Here is a 24,045-nt window from a genome sequence, read left to right as displayed (position 1 = left end):
TTCCACTCCCTCCCCCTCGCTTTCCGCTCACCCCGACATGTCAAACAAAGGAAGTTTTCAGAGAGCAATCGATCTAAAATGACACTCTGTCCAGATTGTCAGATTTCTGTTTCTTCCCTTTCCTTCTAGGCCTCTATATTCAGTTGGCAATAAGCCAGGAAGGGTCGAGGTTATCTGAAGCACAGCTCTGACCCTCAGACGACAGGCTGAGGAAGGTGTCTGCAAATGGGATTAAGGTACTTCACAACAACAAGGGTTGTGAATAAAAAATTTTTAAAAAGTTGGATCCTATTTTCTTGGTGGGTTTCTGCTTCATTGACGAAATCAGCTCAGCACAAGTCAAATTTGCCATCAAAATGCGTCAACCTTGTAGCTTTCTGTGCCGGAAAATAGAACCACGGCAACTGTGATACAGCTGAATGCATCCCCGACTTATTAATATTGAATCAAGTTGCCATCTGCACGACGTGCACCAGCTGTACTTTGGTCTCCCGTGGCCGAGTTGTGAGAGCGGTGAAGCCGGGGCGGGCAGAAGTGAAGCTCAGGTCAAGAGGTCACGGCTGCGGTATGCTCTCTCCAGGGCCGGAGAGCCGTTCCGCCTGTTCCAAAAGCCCTGTGAGATCCGGTCTGCCGGCCTCGGCCATCTGCACGGGGGCCGGAGGAGGAAGCAGCGAGGGGAGCAGAAGGAGTGAGGAGGAGGAGGAGGAGGAAGAAGGGGGCCCAAACAAACGTGTCCCACAACGCTCTTTGGCAGGAAGTAATCCAGCGTGGGCTCCTTTTCAGCACAGGAAGCTTCCTGTGGCAGGGTTAGAGAGCAGCGCAGGGAGGTTCAGTAACTGACAGCGGCACAGAGACGAAAAAAAAGGAAGAGAGGAAACAGAAAGGAAAGTGTGGTGAGAGCAGCAGCGGATGGTGCGTCAAGACAATAAATTGAGGCAGCGTGGATAAAACAGCAATAGGACTAAACAAATATGCAAGAAGAGGAAGGAAAGGCACACAGGAAGGGAAACGGATAACTAATCCGGAGAGCAGATCGAGTTTCCAGAGCCGGACGTCATGTCCAGTCAATTCCTTCCTTAACTTATTTCTGTGGCAACTTGTGTTTATTCTAGGATCTAATCTGCACAGTAAGCAAAGTCCACAAGGGGGATCAGACCATAAAACAGGTTTATGAAAAGTTCCTTCATAACAATATGCAACACTGCTATATACAGTGAATAGATCCTAACATTTACATGGCCTTGGGGAGTGATGATGCCAAATTCACAAGCTGTCAGTCAAAGTGAACATTTAGAATGGCTTCCAATATTAAAACAGAAATAGTTTTTATTTTGTCACCAAGACCGTAAACCAAGTATCTTTTTCTTTTTCAGTCTTGCCGGCCCACATGTCCATAATAGATGCTACATACAAAAGACTTCCTGCTTCATGGAGCAGCTATCGGGCAGTATTGGCATAGAAATTATAATAATCCAAGCAACAGATTGTTTCTAGTAACAGACATCACTGATAACTTTAGGAATACACTGCGTCGGCCAAATGTGCTACAGAAACCATAAATAACCACTAAAAATAAAAGTTTTGGTTCTGAAATGTCCTGGTGAACACTACAATATAGGAAACAGCCCACTCCACTACGCCTGTTTAGTTTGAATTCTAGTTTGACTTCACATGAAGTAAACTCTGGTGCGTTCTAGTGTACATGTGAACGCCAAGTGGACCGTAGATCGCTTCAGATGCAGGAAGTGAACTACACTGCAAAATAGGGAGTCCAGCCCTCACAGGAGAAATGACTCATGATCTTTTTCCAAAGACAAAAGATCCTACAACCACTTAACTTTCATGCCAGTCCATTTTTTTCATATTTCGTGAAGAAGGAAGTTTCGCTCAGTGTCTTTATTAGAGGCAGGTTTTTGCATTGTTTCCTTCAGTCATTCTTGGTGCAGCGCCACCACAGGCAATGGAGGGAACAGGTTCTCTAAAGGGTTTGGTTAGTTTTTACACAGTACAGTGAGAAAGCAAACTGCACCAGATGAAAATGTAACATGTTCTAGTTTTGCTCTCCAATCGAACCAAGTCTACCAGACTGTCAGGTGTGAAAGCATCCTAAAATGCTAATGGTAGAAGGTTGATCTTGTGTCTGTGTTGACTTGGCCATATGTTTTAGATCATTCGTCTGCTAAAAGGTCCAAAGATGACCTATTTTTAGTTTCCCACCCAAAGCTACCAGGTCTTTACTTAAAGATCCTGATATTTTCAAAGGTTTATGATGTGATGCCTTCTGGAATGGAATATGCTTTATTGATCCCTAAGGGGAAATTGCTGATCAGTTGACAAGCTACCCAAGCTGATGATGTTTACAGTGCTGCTCCACAGCAGGACAGATCCTCCACCATAGTGACTTTCTTTCCCACCCACCTGTATATTTCAGATAAAACCAAAGAACAGTTCTGTTGAAGTCCCAGTAGGAATTAGAAGACACACATAAATGTCCTGGACATGGGGGAGCAAACGGTTTGGGAGTTCTTGCTTGGTTTCAATTAACTAATCTGGGCAGAACTTTTTTTTCTGTTTTTATTGTGTCTTTTGTCAGGATGTTGAAGTGGGCTTTGTTACTACGGTGATGTAAGGTGCCATGGGGGAGAAGCATATGGATTTCCTCGAGGTTCTCCACCAAGTTTCTTGTGTAGAACTTAATGCGGTCCCTGGAATGAACTTTGTTGTTTCAACTAACATAAGCATATAGACCTTTATACTCATGACAGTAGGACAGAAAATTTACTCTTTAACAACCAGCTGGAATGTTAATGGTTGGAGACCTGGTGACCCCCAAATGTCACCCTTTGCTGCAGTGAGCTTTGAAGACTCTATTTTCCTTTACCATCCTCCTCCCTATGTGCGGTGGAAAGATAAACTAGGGTCTCCACAGTGTTTGTCACAGCTCTGGTTGTTTAAAACTTTTTAATTATTGCTCTGACTCTATATGTGGGCGAGTATTTATTCCCTTGTAGCCATTTCCTGACTTATGAAGATAAACACATATCTGCCGAACATGAATGACCGAGAAGAGACTCCGGGTTACGTCACATTTCCACCATAGAGAAACAAGAAGTCATAGATAACTAATTAAAAGTTTGTAGACAATTTGATGAAGTTAACAAAGTGCTTCAGTTACATTTGTTGTATGGAAGTTGTAATGGATGTCAGGAATCTGTCTATTTAAAATCAACTACAAATTTAAAACCCCTAAACAGTAAATATTTTGGGAATCTTAACATTAAAGGCATGGTCATTTAACAGAGGAGGAAGAAAAGCACCTTCTGTCCTAACGTGCATTCAGCACATTCACACACTATTTGGTGCTGGTGAATTTGCTCTGTCTGTTTTCTGTTACAAACTCTGAACCAGATTTGTTGCATGTTGCAGGAACAAAAATCAATTTCAAGACTTCCGTTTCATCAGGCTCCCTGCTGAACACATCTCAGATTAAAGAGGTTCATGAATCTGTATACATATCTGTGTGACTGTGTGTGGGGGTGCGCATCGGGGTGTGTGTGTGTGTGTGTGTGTGTTTACTCTGGGAAGAGGAAGAAAAAAACCCTCGAGCACGACAGCAGCAGGATCCCAAACCCTCGACTAAACCGTGGGCTCCTAATCCTCTCTGATGACACATAATTTTCACTCTGTGGTTTCTCAGGCCCCCGCTAATGCTTGCTAACACACATACACGCACGCAGCTCTCAAGTTGCCAAGGCAACTCATAAGCGATTGGGATGAATGGAGGGAAGAGGAGGATGAGATCATCGGTATCTTGTTTCGTTGTTGCGGTACAGAAGCCGTTAACTTCCCCTCTCAGTCAGATGAGTTAATGAGGTCCGTTCTGCCCTGCAAGGTCCTGTCCAATACTGTGACACCAGTCTCACCCGCCCCACTGCCGCTTGTTTTTGTTACCTTACAAGAAATCTTCAAGGTGTGAACTTCAATATTTTTAATAATTTGCCACTGATGAGCAATAATTTTATTATTAATTGATTTGTATTGCTGGGAAACTAGCTCTACTATATCCTCCAATAAGAACCGGTGCTGGTTTTTAAATACATTTGTAGTTTTGGTCACTTCATACATGAATACCTAATCTGGACTAATCGGACTATAGTTTGTTCCTGTCATGGCGATGCTCCATACTCCTGTTGACAACTGAATATTTTGAAGTAAGAAAGTGTGTTGTTTTTTTTTACCCCAAGTCGTGGCAGCAATAGCTTTTTTTCCCTGCCATGTCAAAAGACGTGTAGGATCGGCCACAAAAAGATTACGTTTAAGTTCATATTAAGCTAGCATTCCTTTGTAGCTGTTCTGGTGCTGTATATTGATCATAAAACATGTAAAGTTTTCCAAACATTGTTTGTTGAGTCATGCAGGTGCGTCATATTGTTCAGGGTTCCATTTCCTTTTCTAAAGTGTGAAACTGGAACTAAATCACAGATTAACGGGATGTGAAAGTCAGATCAGATATTATTTTCAAGCCCCAGACTCCAGGTCTTGGTAAACACACACATAGCCGATACATATCCATCTCAGACTGAGAATTTCTCCTTATCCTGACCTGGATGAATAATATCCAAACTGAGAAAACTCAAAGTTACTTAGTCACCCGCCTCTTGAGTAAATATTACTCCATTTCTCGCAGCCCAGAAGTAGGCGGACATAAGTTTTACTGTCTCCATCGAGAAACGGCTTTTCTTTCTTCAGACAGAGAAGGAGGGAGAAAGGAGGTGACCCACTAACACCCTGACTCAGAAACATGAGGGGATGAGAGTTGCACATTTCCTAACTTTAGTATATACTTAGCATTCATCTTCCCGTCCTTTGTGCGCATTAATTCCCTGTCAGGTAGGTGTGGCAGGGAAAAAAAATCCCTGTCCACACACACACACACATACACACACACTTTTACTTTTCAGTCAAAAGTTCCCGCGCCCCCACCTCAACCCTCCCATACATCCTGTGTTTCCTCCACCGGCATGCACGTGCTTGTCCCCGTCCGGCTAAACTGGACTCCATCCAGTCAAAACAAACATAAAGCAGCTCATCAATCACTCTGAACTTTTATGGCCAGGAAGTAGCGCGACCTGTTTTTGATAGTAAGCTGTTGAAAGTGGGAGCAAGCCGACTCTTGTACAGTTGGTTCCTGAATCCAGCGCCAACTGCCACTCTTCTGTTTTCTTCGCAAGCCAATTTTTTTTCCCCCTCTTCCCCTTAATTTTTTTTTTTTTTTTTTTTTTTTTTGGAAATGCAGCAACTTCAAAGGAGGCTGGTAACCAACACACCTGTGCACAGGTCATTTAATACTGCTCTTCAGGTGAACAATGGGCAGTTAGTATTTAAAGTAGGGTAACGCTTACATTGATCTTATCTAATGCAAATATGCATCTAGGCCTAAAATAAAACCTGCTGTTGGCAAAACATCGATACAGTTTGTATCAAATGTAACAATTTAACTAATATGGAAATGATTTTGGATGCATATTGGTGATATAAAACAAGGGTTTCTTGGAAAGAACCGCTTGGTTTTATCTCCTGTTCCTCTAAGTAGCGAGCTATTGGGGAGCAAATTTGTAACATTTGTTACATTTTCAGCTGGCATGGTTCACTTTCACACTGATCTGCATCAAATGAATCTAACTCTTTGAAAGTCCTGTTCCCCTGCTCGCTTGTGATGGTGCTGCACCAAAAACTCTGAAGAAGACACTGAACGCAACTTCCTTCTTCACCAAATCTAAACAAATATGAAGTGGCTTCAAGGTTTTAGCAGTGGTAGGATTTCTCTTTTGTCTTTGCAAAAGGCAATGAGTCATTTCTCCCGCTAGCAAGAGACTTGTGTGTTTGATTTTGGTTGTATTTACCCAGAATGCCCTGCGTTATAGTCCGCTTCCTGCTTTTGGAGCGGTTTTTGGTCCACTTGCTGTTAACTCAGGTATTCGAATTGCTTCAGAATTCACTTCAACCAAACAGAGACGTAGATTTTAAGGCGGACCACAGTTCGCTTTTTTGTTCCACATCAGAGTTCGCTTGTGCATTCACACTTCCCCAAACAAACCAAACTTTACAGGCAAACACGCTAAAGTTGAATTAAAACTAACCAAACAGGGCTGGTGTGAATGCACCCTAAAACTCTCCTATCTGCTTTTCTGTAATATATTCTCTTTCCAAGTATGTTTTTTTTCTTCTTCTTTTTTGTGGAAAGTTTTCATAAAATGCCAGAAGCGTGAACTTATATTGTTGTAATCGTGGAATACTAAACAAAGCACTGAAAGTCAAAGAAATGTCCAATGTATTCTGGAATGTCAGGTTCTGACTCAGACCTTCTGGGATAGTCGGTCTGTATTTCTGAGAAATGTAACTCCACCTCGACTCTTAGCAACGCAGACGGCTTCAACAAAGACTTATCAACTTGGTGTGCTCAACTGTCCAGAATAAAGTCTCTGTGAAGCTAAACTTAAGATCGTAATTGGTTTGTATCAATGTCAGTTTAATAGGGTTGCCAATTTCGCCAAGCAAAGTGCAATCTTTATGAAATCAAAGAGGAATGTTTTCTGTAATTCCTTTAAAAGGTTACAAATCGTTTAACCATCTTCTCTTTCATGTCCCAGAAGCTAACTGCATTATGATTTCGGACTGAGTGGCAGTGCTAATCTTCAGCTGTACATTATTGTCAAACTTTAGGCAAGTTACAAGTACTATCAGGTTGCTACGTTAATTCCACATAAAGTTACATTTTATGTTTTCTGCTTTAAAAGCTACATTAGCCTATGACAGGACTAGCCATGCATCGCTTACTCGTACAACGGCGTAGCAAAGGTTTCTAACTGCACACTGATGATTTATGTTCAACCAAATCAGTATGTTATTTGCAGTACACCAACTTGTTAAGTATTTGTTAAAGCTGTCTGTCACTAAGAACTGGCATGTAGCTACATTTGTGAGAAATATAGTCTCCGTTTATCCTGAAAACTTTAAGTCAGAGCAAATTCCATGTACAGAAATTATTCTATGCTAAGGCTGAAAAAATATGGTGGCGGTAAATTACTTTTGTTTTTTTTGCCAGTATATTCACAATATAAATTTACAAAATGATTTTATCACGAAGCACATATTTAAGACCTGAATTGAGCCCAAACTGGTTTCTCCATATGATTATTTTATGTATTGCTAACATTAGTAGTAGTAGTTGTGGTAGTCATGGTAAACAAACACAAAATGCCGTCTGTGTTAGATTACATTAGATTCCTGCCTAAATTGTAAAATGTTTGCAGATTCACCTATTAGCAGATTTTTCTATTGAACGCATTTCTAAGTTATTTTTATATTATTTTAATAGTTTTATGTTGAAGCTGTAACAGCTTATCAAACGAAACAACTCATGATCTTGAAATGACTAATTTTTCGTGAGCCAAAATTCTTACGTTGTCCAGTCCTGCTGCATTTCTTAGCTTCTCACACAGGTTTCAGAGGCACACATGTTTTTATCTTTAGTTTTTTAAAACTATTCAAGCGTCAAAAATGTCCTACTCTTCTTTGCGCTGATGTTTCTTAACACTTTATTAATCTCCAAAGAGGGGAAATTTTGCTTGTTCCAGAATAGCACACAAAAAATCTAAAATAAGTAAATAATGGGCGTGCCGTGGTGGCGGAGGGGTTAGCGTGACCCACATTCAGAGGAAATGTGGCCTCGACGCGGCTGTTGCGGGTTCGACTCCTGGACCCGACGACGTTTACCGCATGTCTTCCCCCTGTCCTGTCAGCCTACTTTGAAAAAGGGACACTAGAGCCCACAAAAAGACCCTTTGCGGGGCGATTAAAAAAAAAAGGAAATAATAAATACAGTAAAAAATAATAATCAGTATTATACTAATTATATATATCAATATTATACATAATATAATATACATTATATAATATTATACATATATATAATGTAACTAATTATATATATTAGTGTAATATCTTGTATTATACCTTGTACTCATGTTTTTGTCTTTGAGAATTCAACCTCACTCCCCATTTTGCTCCTCTCCTTGTCTTACTTTCCACTTTTGATGTTGCTATCTGGTATTTTCTTCCGAGAATCAACGAAGGCCCCGGTTTCTGTTCGCACCAGCACAGGCATGCCCAGTGCTCATGAACGATCATGCAAACTTTGCTAAATTGCATTTATGAGCAGAAAACGTTTTCAGTTTGGACCCTGAAGCAAGTCCAACTAAAAGGTTCCTGCCAAGCCGAACTGTGGGAAATCCAGTCTGATGAGGAAATGAAAGCGGAGACGCAGAACGTCAGTCCTTAGGCTGGTTTTGATGGTTTCGACTCTTCAAAGTGTCAAAATCTTTTTTTTTTGGGTGGTGGAAATGTCCTTGAAGTCTTTTGCTGCATAAATGACTGGGTGGTCTGTTCTTCTCGTCTTTTTCCTCAATCCAAACAAACAAAAACACATTACTTCCCATGTGGCAGGGAAGAGCCACAAGATCCAGAGTGTCTGGGAAGCACATGGAAGGAATTCTATGAAACGACGTTTAACAACAGGAAGAGAATTTCCAGTTATTGCAGCTTTAGTTGCATTTCCTATAAAAGCGTAAAATCACCACACCAGAGATGCTTGCGTGCGTAGCGGGGTGTACGTGCGTGCGTGTGTGTGTGTGTGTGCTTTGTGATGTTATGAGAACAGCAAGCCCACCACCCCCACGTCAGAAGCACCATGTGGAGTGTGTCGCGAACAGGAAGAGAAGGGGGCTGCGCTCAGCTTCGTTAGCCTGTGTGAGAACAGTTTCCCTTTCACAGGAGAAAAAAAAAAGAAGTTACAATACACACACACACACACACACACGCTCACCCCAACACACATGCACATAACAACAACAACATTTATTCAGGAAGCAACGTCTGCCCACTCAGGAAATTCCTGAGGACAGAGCTGCTTCCAGGGGCCGGAAATTTCCCCTCAGAAAGACCCAACAAACACTACACACACACACACACACACACACACTTCTTTTACACCAGCTCCCCCACAGTAAAACGGCTAATAGACCATAAAGAAACAGCGGCCAAAGGAAGCTGAGGAGGTGGTGGGGCATGCATACAGTCTACACCTACACTACCTCTGGCAAGCTTTCCACAAAGACACAAGATTCACTCACACTCATCCACCCACGCATACAAGCATGCACAGTGCAAACCCAGCTGTGAGCTCACACACACACGCAAGCACACACAAAAACCAAGGAAACTAGCCTTGTTTCCATGGACATAGATTTTTTTTTTTTTTTAAAAACCGTCCTGGAAGATTATTCCCTTCCGCCAGCCGCTGCTCTTTTTGCATTCCGTGTTTATTGTGCATCGGGAGCATCACTCAGTGACGCAGGTCTTTAAATAATTCATCTACCTCTTTGTTTATTTATTTTTTTTTAACTAAATGCAACTCACTCGTGGCACGTTCATGGCCCATGACGGCGCAATGACCAACAAACCCAGTTCACGACCGAATTAGAACCCGACAAATTCAGCTGATGAGAGTTTGTGTGAGGAATCTTTTAAGAAGCCGTTATATTACGTGGGACAAATTGTTCCTTTGGTAGTCAATTCAATATTACTTGTCTTAAGGTTTCTAGTAGGGGTGGGAATCTTTTACTATCTCACAATTCGATTCCGAATTTTGGGCTCACAATTTGATTCAAAGTCAGTTATTCGTATTGATTTCTGCTTTTATCCATAGGTGTCCAAAGGATCCTCATCATCTAGTTCAGTGTGCTTTACGAGGCAGAATGACAAATAAAAACATGAAAATATCTTTTTCACATTTATTAAGTTTTAAATATGTACAATACATTAAAAAATGACCAATACCAATGTTAATGCTGATATATCATGAGTTCCTAATATTTGTTCTGGATTTTAGAAAAATCCAGGTCTTCAGTTCCTCCATAGCCTTTGTAGATTTCGACATCCATCTCATCGCACAATATGAAAAGTCAATTTTCCATTCCTGGCCTTTTCAGTTTCCCGGTCTGTAATGGAAGGCTGCACATTGCTGCTCAGCTGGCTGAAGGAAGGCTACTACTTTATTGTCCTGGTTACAGCAAAGATAAACTTGGCTGTATGGAAATAATTCCAGTCATAAAAAGGCGGGCAGTCAATAAATGTTATGGATAATGAGAATATGCCTGTAATTATCAGTATTAACAACATCCATCGCTGAAGGTCACTCTGAAGAATTTGAATTGATACAAATTACAACATTTAATTTCCCTTTTGGCATCAATAAAGAGCTTCTGAATGACGTTGATTTTCTGCGCCATTTTAGAATTGTAGTCCACCTGTAGTTTTAACGACGACAGCAGAGGAAGTTAACGAAGCCATTCAGTCGGTTTTGGCTACGCTTCCAAATACTGAGCAGTAAAAGTTAGAGCAAGAGGAATGTTTAAGACATTTTATTGCTTGCAACGATGCTATTGCTCAACTTCACATGTACAAGTCTGATTTTCCAGTTGGCTCTGCTAATAGCAAAGGAAGGGGCTTGGCTGAATGTTAGCTTTTTACGGCGGACGCATTTGCTGTTAGCTTCAGTTAGCTTCCTTTACCACTGAGCTGGCTCGTTACGTACATTGCGGCGATTGAGCTTCAACAGAGGCTACATCCACAGGACACAAGCATTTCTCAACAGCTGAAGGTGCAGGCCTTCAGCACAAAGCAAAGCGTAGAACCAGGGTCTGGTTTTTACCAGGCTAGTGACTCTGTGGCATTTTATTATGCAGTGTGAATAATCACTCAGCAGTGGCCCGAATTTACTGTAGGCAAGTATAAAACGTCAATACTGGCTGAAAATATTGATTTTTAGATAGGCTTGACGTCGTTACTAGAACAATAATCCAACCTTGGTTAGGTAGGATGGGATGTCATTTTGAAATCTCTTTGTTAGAAACTTTCTTAGATAAAAATATGTTATAATTAATTCATAACCTAAAGAAGTGAACACACTGCATCCTTGACCATCTATACTGTGGACATTTTTTTTTTAGTTTGTTAGAGAAGGAGAGTCTTTCTGAATGCACCTTTGCAGGGTTCCAGAGAAGTGTTGACTGAGAGGGTTAAAAATCAAGCCTGGTAGCATTCTTCAGTGTGAGGAGCAGGCTGCAACTCTCTCCGATCTAATCCACTTCCTCCCCAGGAAATGGAGAAGGCGGATTTCTGCCCACACTGCAATTTCCTCCCTCATTCTTTTTCTTTCTGTCTTTTTTTTCACCCCACTCTCCCTCCTCCTTCTCATCTTCAGTTTTTTTTTCCTTCCCTCAGCCCCGGCCTCCCCTCAGGATATTCTCTCACTCAGAGTGTGGGGGGTTAATGAGCAGCTTGTTTTCCAGCATGTGCTGTTTGCACAGAAAACTGGAGAAAGGACAAGCAGAGGTGTTTTTGGATCGGCCACGGCCGAGACAAGTCGCCTTCTGTTTGAGCGAGGAGAAGGGATGCCCCGCCAGCAGAAGCCTCAAACCAAACAATGAAAGAAGGGACGTTTTTCCGGCCTGGAGACGAACTGCGGCACGGGTCTGCGCGCCAAGAGCTTTTATTTGACACATGACTAAAAAACAAAGTGGAACTTCCACATGTCTGCGGATGTGAACTGACCCGACGGCTCGCGCGGCAGGAAGCCCAAGCGGACCTGTTGAGCGTTCTTCCTTTTTCTGCAACAATGCAAAAGAGGAAGTGCGCGGAGGGAGTTTCCTGTTCGTCTCATCCAGCTACAGCCAGTCTAACGCCACGCAGAAAGCCCTGAACTTCACACTTGTGAGAAAAAAATAAATAAACACGCGGGTTAAACATTGACAGGTGCTCCGATCCGGCGGGTCTGGGTTACTCTTTGAACGGTTGGATTATCTGCTGGCCCCGCTCCAGCCTCGCCTCCCATTTGATTGGGTGAGAGATGATGAATGACCATAAGCAGCCAACACCGAGCTGCAAAATAAACATGCTGCCGTTGCAAAGTTCAACGCAACCAATTAAGGAACATTTAAAAGCTGCAGTTGGTATTTATTGGTTCTGGCCGAAGAGTAAGCGGTCACTCCCTTCTAGGTGTTCACAGGAACCAATAGAAACAAAGTTCCTCTCAGCAGTTCACACCAAAGTAGGCTCCCAGTAAAACGTCAAACAATGGATGATCCGAAAATCAAAGGAGCTCTCCAGTAAACTAACAAACTGACGGTCCGTGCCACATCAAAACAGACGTTTTCCCAAAGCTTTCTTATGTTTACTGTTCCCAGAGAAAAAGTCCCTGGTATACACAGCACCGCTTCGAGAAATGCCTTCATCCCCACAAGAAGGACAAAATCCTTCGGTAACAATGCATGGCCTGATTATGACATAACATTATGACAGAAATGCACCAAACTCTGGTGTATAGGTGCTAAATCGTGCAAAATTTTAGTCTATACTCAATATGACAGCTGAAAACTCCAATCACTCAACTACTTTCTCTGGCAACTCATTAAAATGTCTTTAAACTGTAGGAATGGAATGGTCTTTTTATTGTGGATTTGAAACGTCAACCATTCGCCCCCTTTTTCACAAGGATCTGTTTAGATTAATTTGACTTGCTTTCTAGGGTTTTCCATTAAGTGCTTGTACTTGGTACCAGCTACCCATTTCATACCAATCCAGTCAGGTTTCCAAGTGAGTACAGTCGAAATGAAAATTATGCAAATTGGAATTCCAAAAAATAAAGGAAATGTGCCAATTTTTAAAAAAAACGTAGGTCTTTTGATAAAAAGTTTTTTGAGTGAGGATTAGGTGGTCTTTCTTTGTGTTTTTCGCAAAACTGCAATGGAATCACTTTTTTCGCATCACACGAGTCGCATGATCAACAACCGGATGTTACCACTGGCCGAACAAAACAGAAGACTAGGAAGTGCTAGGAGGATGATGACATGTTTTTTAATGACTTCTCATAGGAACAAACTAGTTTGCATGTGATTATAATCGTGTTTTAATTGTGAAATAGTGTTTGTTTGACCTTAGTGGAATACCAACAATGATTTGGGCACATTTGATTTTGTGAGACATTTTAACTTCTGTAAAGTTTAAAATGCTGACTCCAGTGGTTTTTCTGGTCTCACTACCTAAACAATGTTAGCATATTACATATTTGTGCTTAAGCAATGCTTTGTTGTCTGGAGTTTTGCATCTGTAACTGGAAGTTGACTTCAAATTAGTTTCAAAAAGGCTAACAAGAAGAATTTTTGGAGACAAATTGTTCTACTTTTCCAAGCTTCTATATTGATGGGCTTCGAGAAGCTCTGCTGGTCTTCAAAATTCAGCTGTTGTGAACCTGATGCATTTAGAAACAATGGAAAAATGTGAGATTGATCCAACTTCATTCTATTCCACAGCACTGCCTCTCGTCTTTCCACTTGCACCAGTCATTGTTACTGCAGTTTCTCAAATAGATGGAGTCATTTTGTCGGTTCATACCACACCAATCAAGGACATCTCTAATTCAAGACTTAGAAGAAGGGGGAAATAAAGATTTTATGTAATGAATGGGCTGAGCTAAAACATGAAACAAAGATTAATGTGAGTACCACACGTTCTTCCGCCTCCACAAGCTGTCAGCCGCCGCAGCCCTCCTGCTCCTCTCCTCCAGCAGTGTCTTCCCTCTCTACGTCTAAATTCTACGTTCTTTCTGAGCCCTGTTTGCTTCAGTTCTATATTATCTGAACGGATGAGTTTCCATTACAAGTGTGTGTAAAACTTTGTTGATATTCCGCTAATGTGGGAAAAACACAATTTCGCAATTGTGGTGTTTACATTAATTAAGAAACATGATCACATAGGAAGAAGTCTGTTCATGCGAGTCATTAAAAAAAAACCAACATGCTGCACCGTCATCCTTCCCCCACTTCCTGTCGTCTTCATCTTTTCCGCCAGCTGTAATATCCAGCTGTTGATCATTTGACTTTTGTGAAAAAAGTGTCTCCATAGCTTTTTTGCAAAATACACTAATTACGGTACGGCCAAAAAGCTAACACATCCTAGCACCAAAACTTTCTATCAAAAAAAAAAGATTTTTTTTCTAAGTTGGGAAGTTTCCGTTGAACAAATTTATTTTTGTAATTCCAATTTGCGAAATGTCGCGGTCGATGGAAACGCAGGTACAGTCGCTTGTTCCAGTGCAGTAGGTCCATCAGTTCAGGTTCAAAAGTTTGACCTCAGCTGTGATAATGGACTGACTGGAAATGATGGGTTATATTCTGTAATATTTTGAATTAACAGCGGTTTGTTTGCTTCTCCGTGACGTTGCAGTCTCCAGAAGCTCAAACTGTGTCAACAGGAGAATCCCACCCACACATATCAACTGATTCTTGTGTCTGAAAAAGAAAATAAACCGATTTAAAGGATCACTACATAGGCCAAGCGATGAAAAGCCGAAAGAGTGGGGTGGGAGGGGGGGATGTGCCCATCTGTCCTGTTCAGATGACCGAGCGATCGATACGTGTGTGGAAGAGTCACCGGTCATCCGTGTGTTTTGCGAGTGTGTGTGTGTGTGTGTGTGTGTTTTTATGACTCACGCAGGTGCGCAGGCAGCCTGGCAGGCTCGTCCTCCATTCGGCTGGCTGGCCTCGCGGCGGGAGCATGGACGGGGGAGGAAGTGGAGTTTGGCAGCAGGTTCGCGGAAGGACTGAAAGAGCTCCTCTCCTGCTATGAATAGACACAGAGACACAAAGCATGGCTCACAAAGCTCCGAGAGATGCACCGGCCCTGAACCCAAACAGCCGCCCCGCCAAGCCGCCAGCCCGCCTCGGCTCACCTCGCCTCGCCTCGCCGTGCTCCCACAGCAACCGCTGCAGCCAGAGGAAAATGCAGCGCTAATAAACCGCCACACTGCCCTGTTGAGTCATGAACTGGCTTTCTGGAGGCTTTAGGACACAGAATGCCACACATGCTTCAGCACATGTGTTGCTATGCAGGACACCGAGGTTCTGCACCGTTGGGCAAGATTGAACTTTAGACTCTTAGGAACAAACACAATAAACTTCGATTTAACTTCAGGTTAAACGCTTCCAAAAACAAATCAAAAATCTGGTAAAGGCTTTGACATTTCCAGAAAATATCTGTTGAAATTGTCACAAGAAATGTCAAAAATGTTGAAATTTCAGTAGTTTAAGGGTAACTTATTGCCAGGCGGCTCTTACATTGTTTGAATGAGTTAAATATTGTGTGAAATAGCCAAACTTCAGTGTCCAACGAGGCGCACTGACAGCTTCCTAGAGCTTCTCCAGGAAGGAAAAAAAAAAACAACAGAGCAACGTTCACCTTGATTTCATATCAACTAGCAAATTAATCTTGTGATTTTGATAACATACACTCAATTTTTATTCAATTTTTCAAAGCGTAATCATTTAACAATGCAGTGAAACTGAAGATGCATGGCTCAAACTTTTATCAACCAATACCAATGTTTTATGTTTACATCTAACATGAGCTGATTCGAATTTAACACATGCAAACTCATTTGCGTAAGCTTTGCTTTACTTTGCGCATGCCATTTGTTGAGGCGTTTAAATTCGGAATGAGTAAATCAGCCGATTTGTAGAGACTGAGAGACATTGGTATTGATATTCTACATGTGACTCCAAATTATTCACACAAAAGTTGCCTGTTCACTGTTTTCTTTTTTTGTAGCGCATGTCTAAAAAATTCTAAATAAAATGTACCTTACAAAGTTGGAATAACTGCAAAAATGCTATTTGATACGCTGTTGGTTACCATTTGCAAAGCAACCAATCTATAAGGTGCATTCACTTTCCTTGGTGCTGATTGGCTGTTCCCCCAAGAACATAAAAAAGGAAGACTCTAGAGATGACTTGAAGATGGTTTTCACTGTGCACATAATGCATATTATGGCATATTTAGTGATTGAAATATCAAAATAGATCGTTATGAGCAAAGCGCAGTTTCAAAAGATTCAGGTGTAGTATTCATATTAATATCCTGCCAATATTTTGGGATTATTTCAGTCCCTGTTTTTAAAATATCACCACTGATCAGCTATTTAATTGTCATGGTGGTTGCTACCAGAGTTTGCATGTCGCTAAGTCAAGTTTAACATTTATGAGCAAGTAGAAAGCTGGTAACTTCTGGAGAGGCTAAAGACAGATGAAGGTCTGTGTTGCACAGCAGATTCTCCATATACCACCAAGGCAATGACAACACTAATTATCTTTTAGTGAAAGAGTTGGCGCATGAGTGGGGATCGTTTTGTAATCTCAGGTCTTACCTGCATAAAATAACCTGCAAAAGATGTTTAATGTGTTGAAGCCAAAAAAAAAGTGATGTAAAATAAAATTGAAATTCGAATGTCAGACCTAGAGGAAAACCGGAGTTCAGTATTTTTATTCATTTGTTCATTCGCTGTGTCACGTTCAATCAAAAGAAGATGTTGATCAGGAGTGAATCGTGGTGAAAATGAATTGTATCAATTGGAAGTTTGCAGCGTATGTATTTTAAAGTATTCAGTCTGTGGCAGCTGATCGAGTACAGACACCCAACACAAGTTCAGACTCTAAACGTTTTCAGCTGTGATGCATTTACTGAACAGGGTGGGAAAAAAAGTTCAATCTGAGCTACCGATTATCGGTCAGAGCCAGTCGAGAGAAAACTGTCTGATTTTAATAACTGGCTGTTTAATCGGTGAATCCGTCTTATACGTTTTAGGTTTTGCTGGATAGATTATTGCAAGTTTTTGAAAAGTAATAGGATGTTTCCTTCCTTAGCTTTTTATCTCGTAAAACCTTAGTTTAACTTTATCACAATCTATCTGGCAAACAACAAACAATGTCTGTCACCTATTTATTATGTCTCTGGGGGGGTTGTTGCTGTTTAACAGTCCTGATTTAAAAAATAAGTCCATCATTCATTAGCTTCCCTTCTTTTGACTAAAGACATATTCCAGACATATTTGAAGCTTTGCCTTTGGGTTCCAGCCTCCTGTCACTATCCAGCCGCTGACAGGCCTTACATACCAACAGCATGTACAAGGAATTTCCTGTGGAAGCCAAGCAATAATCTCTCATTCGCCTATTTCCTCCTGTTGGAAAGGAAAGGCCCATCTCGCCGCTTGTCTAAAAATTCACTTCCCCCGAGTCTTCATGCAGCTAGGATTGAGTCGGTTAAGACTGGGTCGTGTGATGGAGTCAAAAGGGAAGGTGACCTGCGATGGAGCAGAGCCGCAGTGAGAAGGTGAACGGTGGGGGAGGGAAGGGAAGCTGGACAGCCGTCTTCTCTCCAGCTGCCGGAGGTGGAACTTCTCGGGGACGGTCAAACGCTTATCAGACTCAGTAATGAGCATCCCACACAAACAGGGCAACATCACTCGCTGTCGGTCACGGAGACGCTCGCACTGCCTCCAGACATTTTACACTGACGACACCTTGGTATTTCTAGCTCTACATCTCCCACTTAGGACTGCTTTCTGGGTTTCTAGAAGACCTAAATAATGAATTTCAAATGTCCTGCCTGACCAGCCACTTCACACCAAATGGTGTTCAGCTGATGGTGAGCAGAGAGTATTAAAAGTCACAATTGATTATAAAAAATTCACTAGTATCGGGCCTGATCTGTTGTCTTTCTCATTCTTGTTTTCTTCAGGCTTTTATAGACGAGGAAGCGCTTTGTAGTTAAAAATGGATCCACTCAAAAATGTCCATCAAAGTTTATGCTGTTGGCTGATGAATTTATACTTACAAGAGAGAGAGTTCTCAGTTTTGATATGCTCAATACATAAAGAAAACAATTTTCTTTTGGTTTTGTTTTTAGTATTCAACCTGCAGATGACCGATCAGAGCACATCAAAGGAAATTCGTCTCAATCTGCTCTGCTTTTTTGTGATTCTTTTAGCACAAATGGGTATCATTATGCTTCATAAATAAATCGTTCTGACTCATTCGAAAACCAAATAAACATTTTACTGGGGATTAGTCGTTTCATATCCCTGCTGTGTGTCACTTATGTAGCTATTTATTTCTAGTAGGTACTTTATGCAGCTGCCTCAATTCACTTGATTAGTAATTATGCTCCTGGCCATGTCATCCCCTCAAAATCAGTATTTTACTTTCTATGCTGTATTGAACTTTCAAGAAAATTGCATGATAAATGAAATCAAATATGCCCAGAATATCATTTGATATTCTGTGTAAATTATTTCAGGGGTTTTTCTGTCTGCAAGGCAGATTGTTTTCTGTGGTCATTAGTAGTGGTGAAAACACCATGTTTCACAAAAACAAACATGACTTTATCCTGTGAATAAAGGGGCTATTACAAGTCAATAAACTGGCATTTATTCTAACTCGTAAAAAGGAGGTCAGACAGTTTCAGGGCAATAGGTGAAAAAATGTGTAATTTTGGGTTGCATGTTTTAACACGTTTCAAAATGAAGTCTTGGTTAAAAATATGACCTCTACGCGAACTTTTAAAACACTGTAACCACCATTTTTAACCTTAAACTCAAACATGATTTTTGCAGTCGCTTTAATGCTATTTCAGAGTAAGCTGTTGTATTTTAAATGTCAAATCCCCACTTTTATGCGGGCTACAGTGGGATTAGTTCAGCTTTTACAGCAGTGTTAGTAAAGTGTGTTCATCGGCTCTTACTCTGATGAAGCTGTTTGTATGTTCATGTTCTCGCGCGGTCCTTTCGCCCCCTTGTTTTAAATTAAACAGTTCCCGACAGTCACGACCTCTTCTTCCCCATCAACACCACCATCATCATCATGAGCGCGAGCTGAGCCGAGCCGAGCGCGTGGAGCGAGCCGCGAGCAACAGATGAGCAACAAAAACAGACGCGTGCGTCCGCAGCGCGAGCTTCTTTCTCTTGTTTGCGGAAAGTGTTCCTGCTGGAGGAGAGGAGCTCGGTTAGCCCGGCGGACGGCGTTACCTTGTTCGCAGCAGCAGAGGAGGAGGATTCAGACATTATCTTCCCGACAACTTCTCTCCCTCTCCTTCCACTTTTCCGTCGTGCTTCCTCTCCTCTCTCTCTCTCTCTCTCTGCGTGTGTCGGTCACTTTCCTTCACAGAAGCCCGAACAGCTGCAGCAGCAGGAGTGGCAGACCGAGCGCTCGTCTCGTCACTATGGAAGAAGTTGTTTTTCTCCTGTAGTCCCGCTTCTTCTGCTTGTATTTTTCCCCCCCGTCTTCCTTATCTGCTGGCCCGGTCCATGGCGCGGCTGTTGTCGGTGTGAAAACTTCTTTTGTCTTTCGTGTGTTTTCGTTCACATGTCGGCACCGCGCTGGTTAATAATCCCTTCCTGGAAGAGAGAGCAACACCCCCCCAGTCCTCCTCTCCTCTCTCTCTCTCTTTATCTCTGTGTCTCTCTCTCATTGATCTGGATGTGTGTAAAACGGCGAAATGACGTGAATTCCCAGCAATGAGCCTTGCCCCCTTTTAAAGGGAAACCCGAAGCAGGAAATCGCGGCAGATCGCTTTGCAGACAGACACACGCACACACACACACACACACGCCTACACACAGCGACAGGCCGAGACAGAAACACTGACACAGACGGGTTTTCTATTTACTCCTTAAATCAAAGCTTTAAGCAAATGCGGTTACACAATAGGCTTAACCTCTATACTTTAATTAGACCCTGCTGAGCGAAATTAAGCAGCAAAAGTATAAACAATATGACTGGACCTAGAGTGCATTGCAAAAATATTAATACCTGAACTTCTCATGTTGAAATGTAACAATTTTTAAAGGGGCAGTATTATGTTAAATCAACTTTTTTGAGCTTTACGTCATGTTATAATGTTATTCCCTCATCAAAGACATATGTGGTGTGTTGCCTTGAGTCTTTCATGCATGTTTGAGAAATCCTTTAATCTCCCATGGCAACCATTCAGCTGTGCAAAATGCCTGGGTGGAACTAGCTCCGCCTTCAAGGTGGAACTCCTCCTCTGAGCTGCAATCTGCAAACTTCCTCCTCACAGATTGCAAATTTCCACAAACTCCCTCACTCAGCTCCTTCAGACTAGCCAGAAGCAATTAGCGAACACCTGGTGGAACAGCGCATCTGTTGAGCTCAATATATATAAGCTACTTCTCAGTGAAAAACTGGTAAAAATGTTCAAAGGCTGATATGGATGCCCTATTTCAAGGCTTTAAATTACAAAGTCAAATTTCTTTTAGGTCATATTTGATATGGATAGAATTTTTGTAACAACTGATGGTAACAATTACCTCATTGTGCTGTAAACTGTCACTATTTGCCTGGACAATGCACAACAATGACCCTTTAGTGTATTCTTTTGTGATTTTATGTGACAAAACAACACAAAGTTACAAAATAGCTCATGTATATAACATTTGTCCTGCCATTGGATTTGACCATCTTCCTTGTCCCTACTGAAGAAAAGCACTCCCACAGCATGATGCTACCACTGCCATTTTTCTTTGGGAGGCTGAGTTTTGCATGGAAGACGAGCTTTTGTCTCACCTGACTAGAAGTCTTCCTTCCACATGCATGCCATGTCTCTGAAATGGCTTCTGGCAAACTGAAAAATCTTTCTTGTAATGCAAGTTTTCTCCTAGTCATTCTGTCATAAAGGGCAGATTAGTGGGGCCCAGTGGTGGCTTTTGCATGTATAACACCCCTGTTTCTGAAATCCCACACACAAAGACACGCCACAAAACATCAAGAACTATGAAATATTTATTAAACATTAATTGATGATGGAAAATAGTTTTTAGCATTATAGTAGACCCATGGTATTCACAGGTATTCACTGTGGTCCCCATCCCCCACAAACAGCTAAAATACTACAAATACTTGAGATCTTCCTCTAAAAGAGCTTATAACTACCCAGCTTTGATATGCACAGTTGAAACCATCTTTACTCTCCCGCAAAAGGAGACACTGTCTGATGTTTGATCTTGAAGATACCGAAATAAAAGCTGCTCCTGGATCAATTGCTTAGCAAACACTAACCGATAGTGTGTTAAGTAGAGTTACGACTTCTATGTAATCGCTATGAAAAAATCCACAAATTTGCAGGTTTTCACTAATAACTTTTTGGACTTGTGTGCCACTGGAAAATATGCAAATAGTTTTTTATTTTTTCTGGCTGATCAGTTTCACACCTAACAAGCAATGTAAGGGGAAGTAACCTTCATTGACATAATTTACTGTCCCTCTGACAGTATGGAGGAATAACTGTGAACCAGAAACTTACATTATATTTGGTAAATGGACTGGACTTTCAAAAAGCTTTTCCAATTATTTTGACCACTCGCTCTCGTTCACCCATTCACACACCGATACGCATATCAGTAGATTTTGGAGTAAAGTGCCTGAAATGAGGCAGGAGGAAGCTGGAATCAAACCTACAACCTTCCCATCACAATATGACTACTCTACCCACAGACCTAAGAATTTTATGATGTTGTTGTCATATATGACTGATATTAAAAAGGGGCGAGATGAAGGATGAACATATAAATAAATGAATGGACTGCTGTACCCCGTCATCTCCATTGGGTGTCGCCACTCTGTGAATGATTTTTTCCACAATACTTCGGGGCAGGTCTTTTTGTTGAATTTAATCTGTCCAATTTTTTAAAAAAAATTTTACTTGTATTTTTAATGCAATATATGTTATTTATGGTGAGAACAGCATCATGCAGTCCAGCAGTTCAAAGAGCAACAACCACACAAAAATATTCCTAAATATTTTTTTTCAAACGTCACTAACACTATGTTGGAGAAACATAACACATCGAACAGGTTGTACGAGGTAGGACACTTTTTGACAAATTATTTACAAAAATCCAAAAAGAGAACACGTAAACAACGTTTACTCACTGCTTGGCTTGTGCTGCATCATTAAATGGCAGACTGCGAACCATTTCAAGGTCTGCATAGTTCCGTTTGTTCTACAGCGGTCTGCCAAAGTATTCACGCCTCCTAAACTTTGTCACATCCTCTCATGTTACAATCTGTAAATTCAAAGTGTTTTTCTGGGGTTTTGCATGAAAGACCAGCCCAAAGCAGGTCAATAAATGATGGGGCGGATGAAAATTTTTTATTTATTTTGTAGAACCACCTTGGCTGCTGTTAGGGGCGCAACTTTTTGGGGGAATGTCTCTGACCATTCAAAATGTAAACAAGGCAACAGCTCTACCTGTTGCCTTGCAGCAAGAAGGTCCTGGGTTCGATTCCCGGCCCGGGGTCTTTCTGCACGGAGTTTGCATGTTCTCCCTGTGCATGTGTGGGTTATCTCCGGGTACTCCGGCTTCCTCCAATAGTCCAAAAAAAACATGACTGTCAGGTTAATTGGTCTCTCTAAATTCTCCCTAGATGTGTGTGTGTGTGTGTGTGTGTGTGTGTGTGTGTGTGTGTGTGTGTGTGTGTGTGTGTGTGTGTGTGTGTGTGTGTGTGTGTGTGTATGGTTGTGTGTCCTGTCTGTCTCTGTTTTGCCCTGCGACAGACTGGCGACCTGTCCAGGGTGACCCCGCCTCTCAGCCGGAATGCTAGCTGGAGATAAGCACCAGCACCTCCCGACCCCTCTAAGGGACAAGGGTGTAAGAAAATGGATGGATGGATGGATGGATGGATGGATGGATGGATGGATGGATGGATGGAGAACCACCTTGGCTGCTGTTAGGGGTGCAACTTTTTTGGGGAATGTCTCTTGACCATTTAAAATGTCTTCACGAAATAGCTCAAGCTTGGGTCGGGTTAGTCTAAACCGTAGATCTAAGCTGTTCTACTGTAGCTCTGATGGTAAGTCCACAACTTTCTTTCTGCTGATTTTCCTAACAGTGTTTTGAAGCTTACAGAGGTTATGTCACACACAAGTGGACTCTATTTTAATTGAAGCATTTAACTTCTATAACTAGGAAATGAATACATGAGCAGTATGTTATTAAAATGAAAAGCTTTGTCAATGCAGCGAGATACGAAACAAGAAACTTTCTTATTAAAGTACATAATTTTAGCAAGATATGAAAATATGTTTCTGTGACAGAAAATGACTTCTTAAGAAGGCATAAAAAGCTTTCTAACTCTCCAACCCACTCAAGACAACACTCAAACATCCCACAAAGGGTTTCCATTTTACTGTTAAGACATTTTTCACACGTTTTGGTTTAATCAGATAAAAATCTTTTTTAAACAACATTTCTTGTTATTACGGGTTTTATATCTCATCCGAGTTAGAAAGTTTCTTGTTTTAAGACACCGTTCCTGTTTTTATTTCCTAACTCTGGCAGTTAAATGCTATTTACTTATAAAGTAAGTTCTATTGGTTTTATTTGAGCGTATTAGTATAAATGACCTCAATGCACATAACACTGTTTGTGTAAATAAACAAAATACAAAAACAAAAAACATGAATCCCATAAAATACATTGACATTTGTGGTTTTAACGGAACAAAATCCACTGTGAATAATAGTTCACAATGTTTAAAATAGAGTCGAAACGACTATATTTGAAGAAAACTATCAAGTCTCAGTGGAAGTTACCACTAGTTTCTTAAAACAGACATATTTCAGTTTGGGAACTCAGTTTTGGGCACAGAAACAACGGAAAGCATCTTTAAAAAATAAAACTCTCACTAGATTCATGAGTTTTATCATTACCAAAAAAAAAAAGAAAAAAAATCAAAGCAAAATTCAAAAACACAGCTGGATGTATTTAGGATGGAATGAGGTCAGTGTTATCTGGCACTGAGGGAGATTGGAAAATAGGAGATTCTGTTAGGAAATTCTTCTTTTAAGGCTAAAGACGAAGGAAATTTCGTCGTGTTTAACTCTTCCGACTCCACATGGATTACTTTTAAAGCACAGGGAAACTCTCTGGAAACAAAAAGGCCTTGAAAGATTGTGAAAAAAATAATGCTACACAATGACGCCCTCAAGTGGCAAACTGCAGTATTACAAAAAAAAAAGTTAAGTTTCGGTTTCCAATCAGCAGAAACGACACCGAGCATTTCCTTCTCCTCTTGGACC

General features: G+C 41.2%; 1 protein-coding gene across 2 annotated transcripts in view; it reads right to left on the bottom strand.

The window, feature by feature from the left end:
• The window catches only part of etv6 (ETS variant 6), a 32,086-nt gene extending 12,682 nt beyond the window's left edge, over nt 1–19,404 (bottom strand). The window contains exons 1-2 of one of the 2 annotated variants that reach the window (XM_023350122.1): nt 18,974–19,404; nt 14,610–14,739 (exon numbers count right to left, since the gene is read on the bottom strand). In XM_023350122.1, coding sequence (XP_023205890.1) covers nt 14,610–14,739; nt 18,974–19,009 — 166 coding nt within the window. In that variant the 5' untranslated portion in view covers nt 19,010–19,404. The remainder of the gene's footprint in view (nt 1–14,609; nt 14,740–18,973) is intronic. The other variant, XM_023350123.1, reaches the window with a different exon arrangement.
• Nucleotides 19,405–24,045: the final 4,641 nt, after the last annotated feature.

Source organism: Xiphophorus maculatus, chromosome 17 (assembly GCF_002775205.1).
Source record: "Xiphophorus maculatus strain JP 163 A chromosome 17, X_maculatus-5.0-male, whole genome shotgun sequence".
NCBI classification, from domain to species: Eukaryota; Metazoa; Chordata; class Actinopteri; order Cyprinodontiformes; family Poeciliidae; genus Xiphophorus; species Xiphophorus maculatus.
This window is presented reverse-complemented; position numbering and strand designations above follow the sequence as displayed.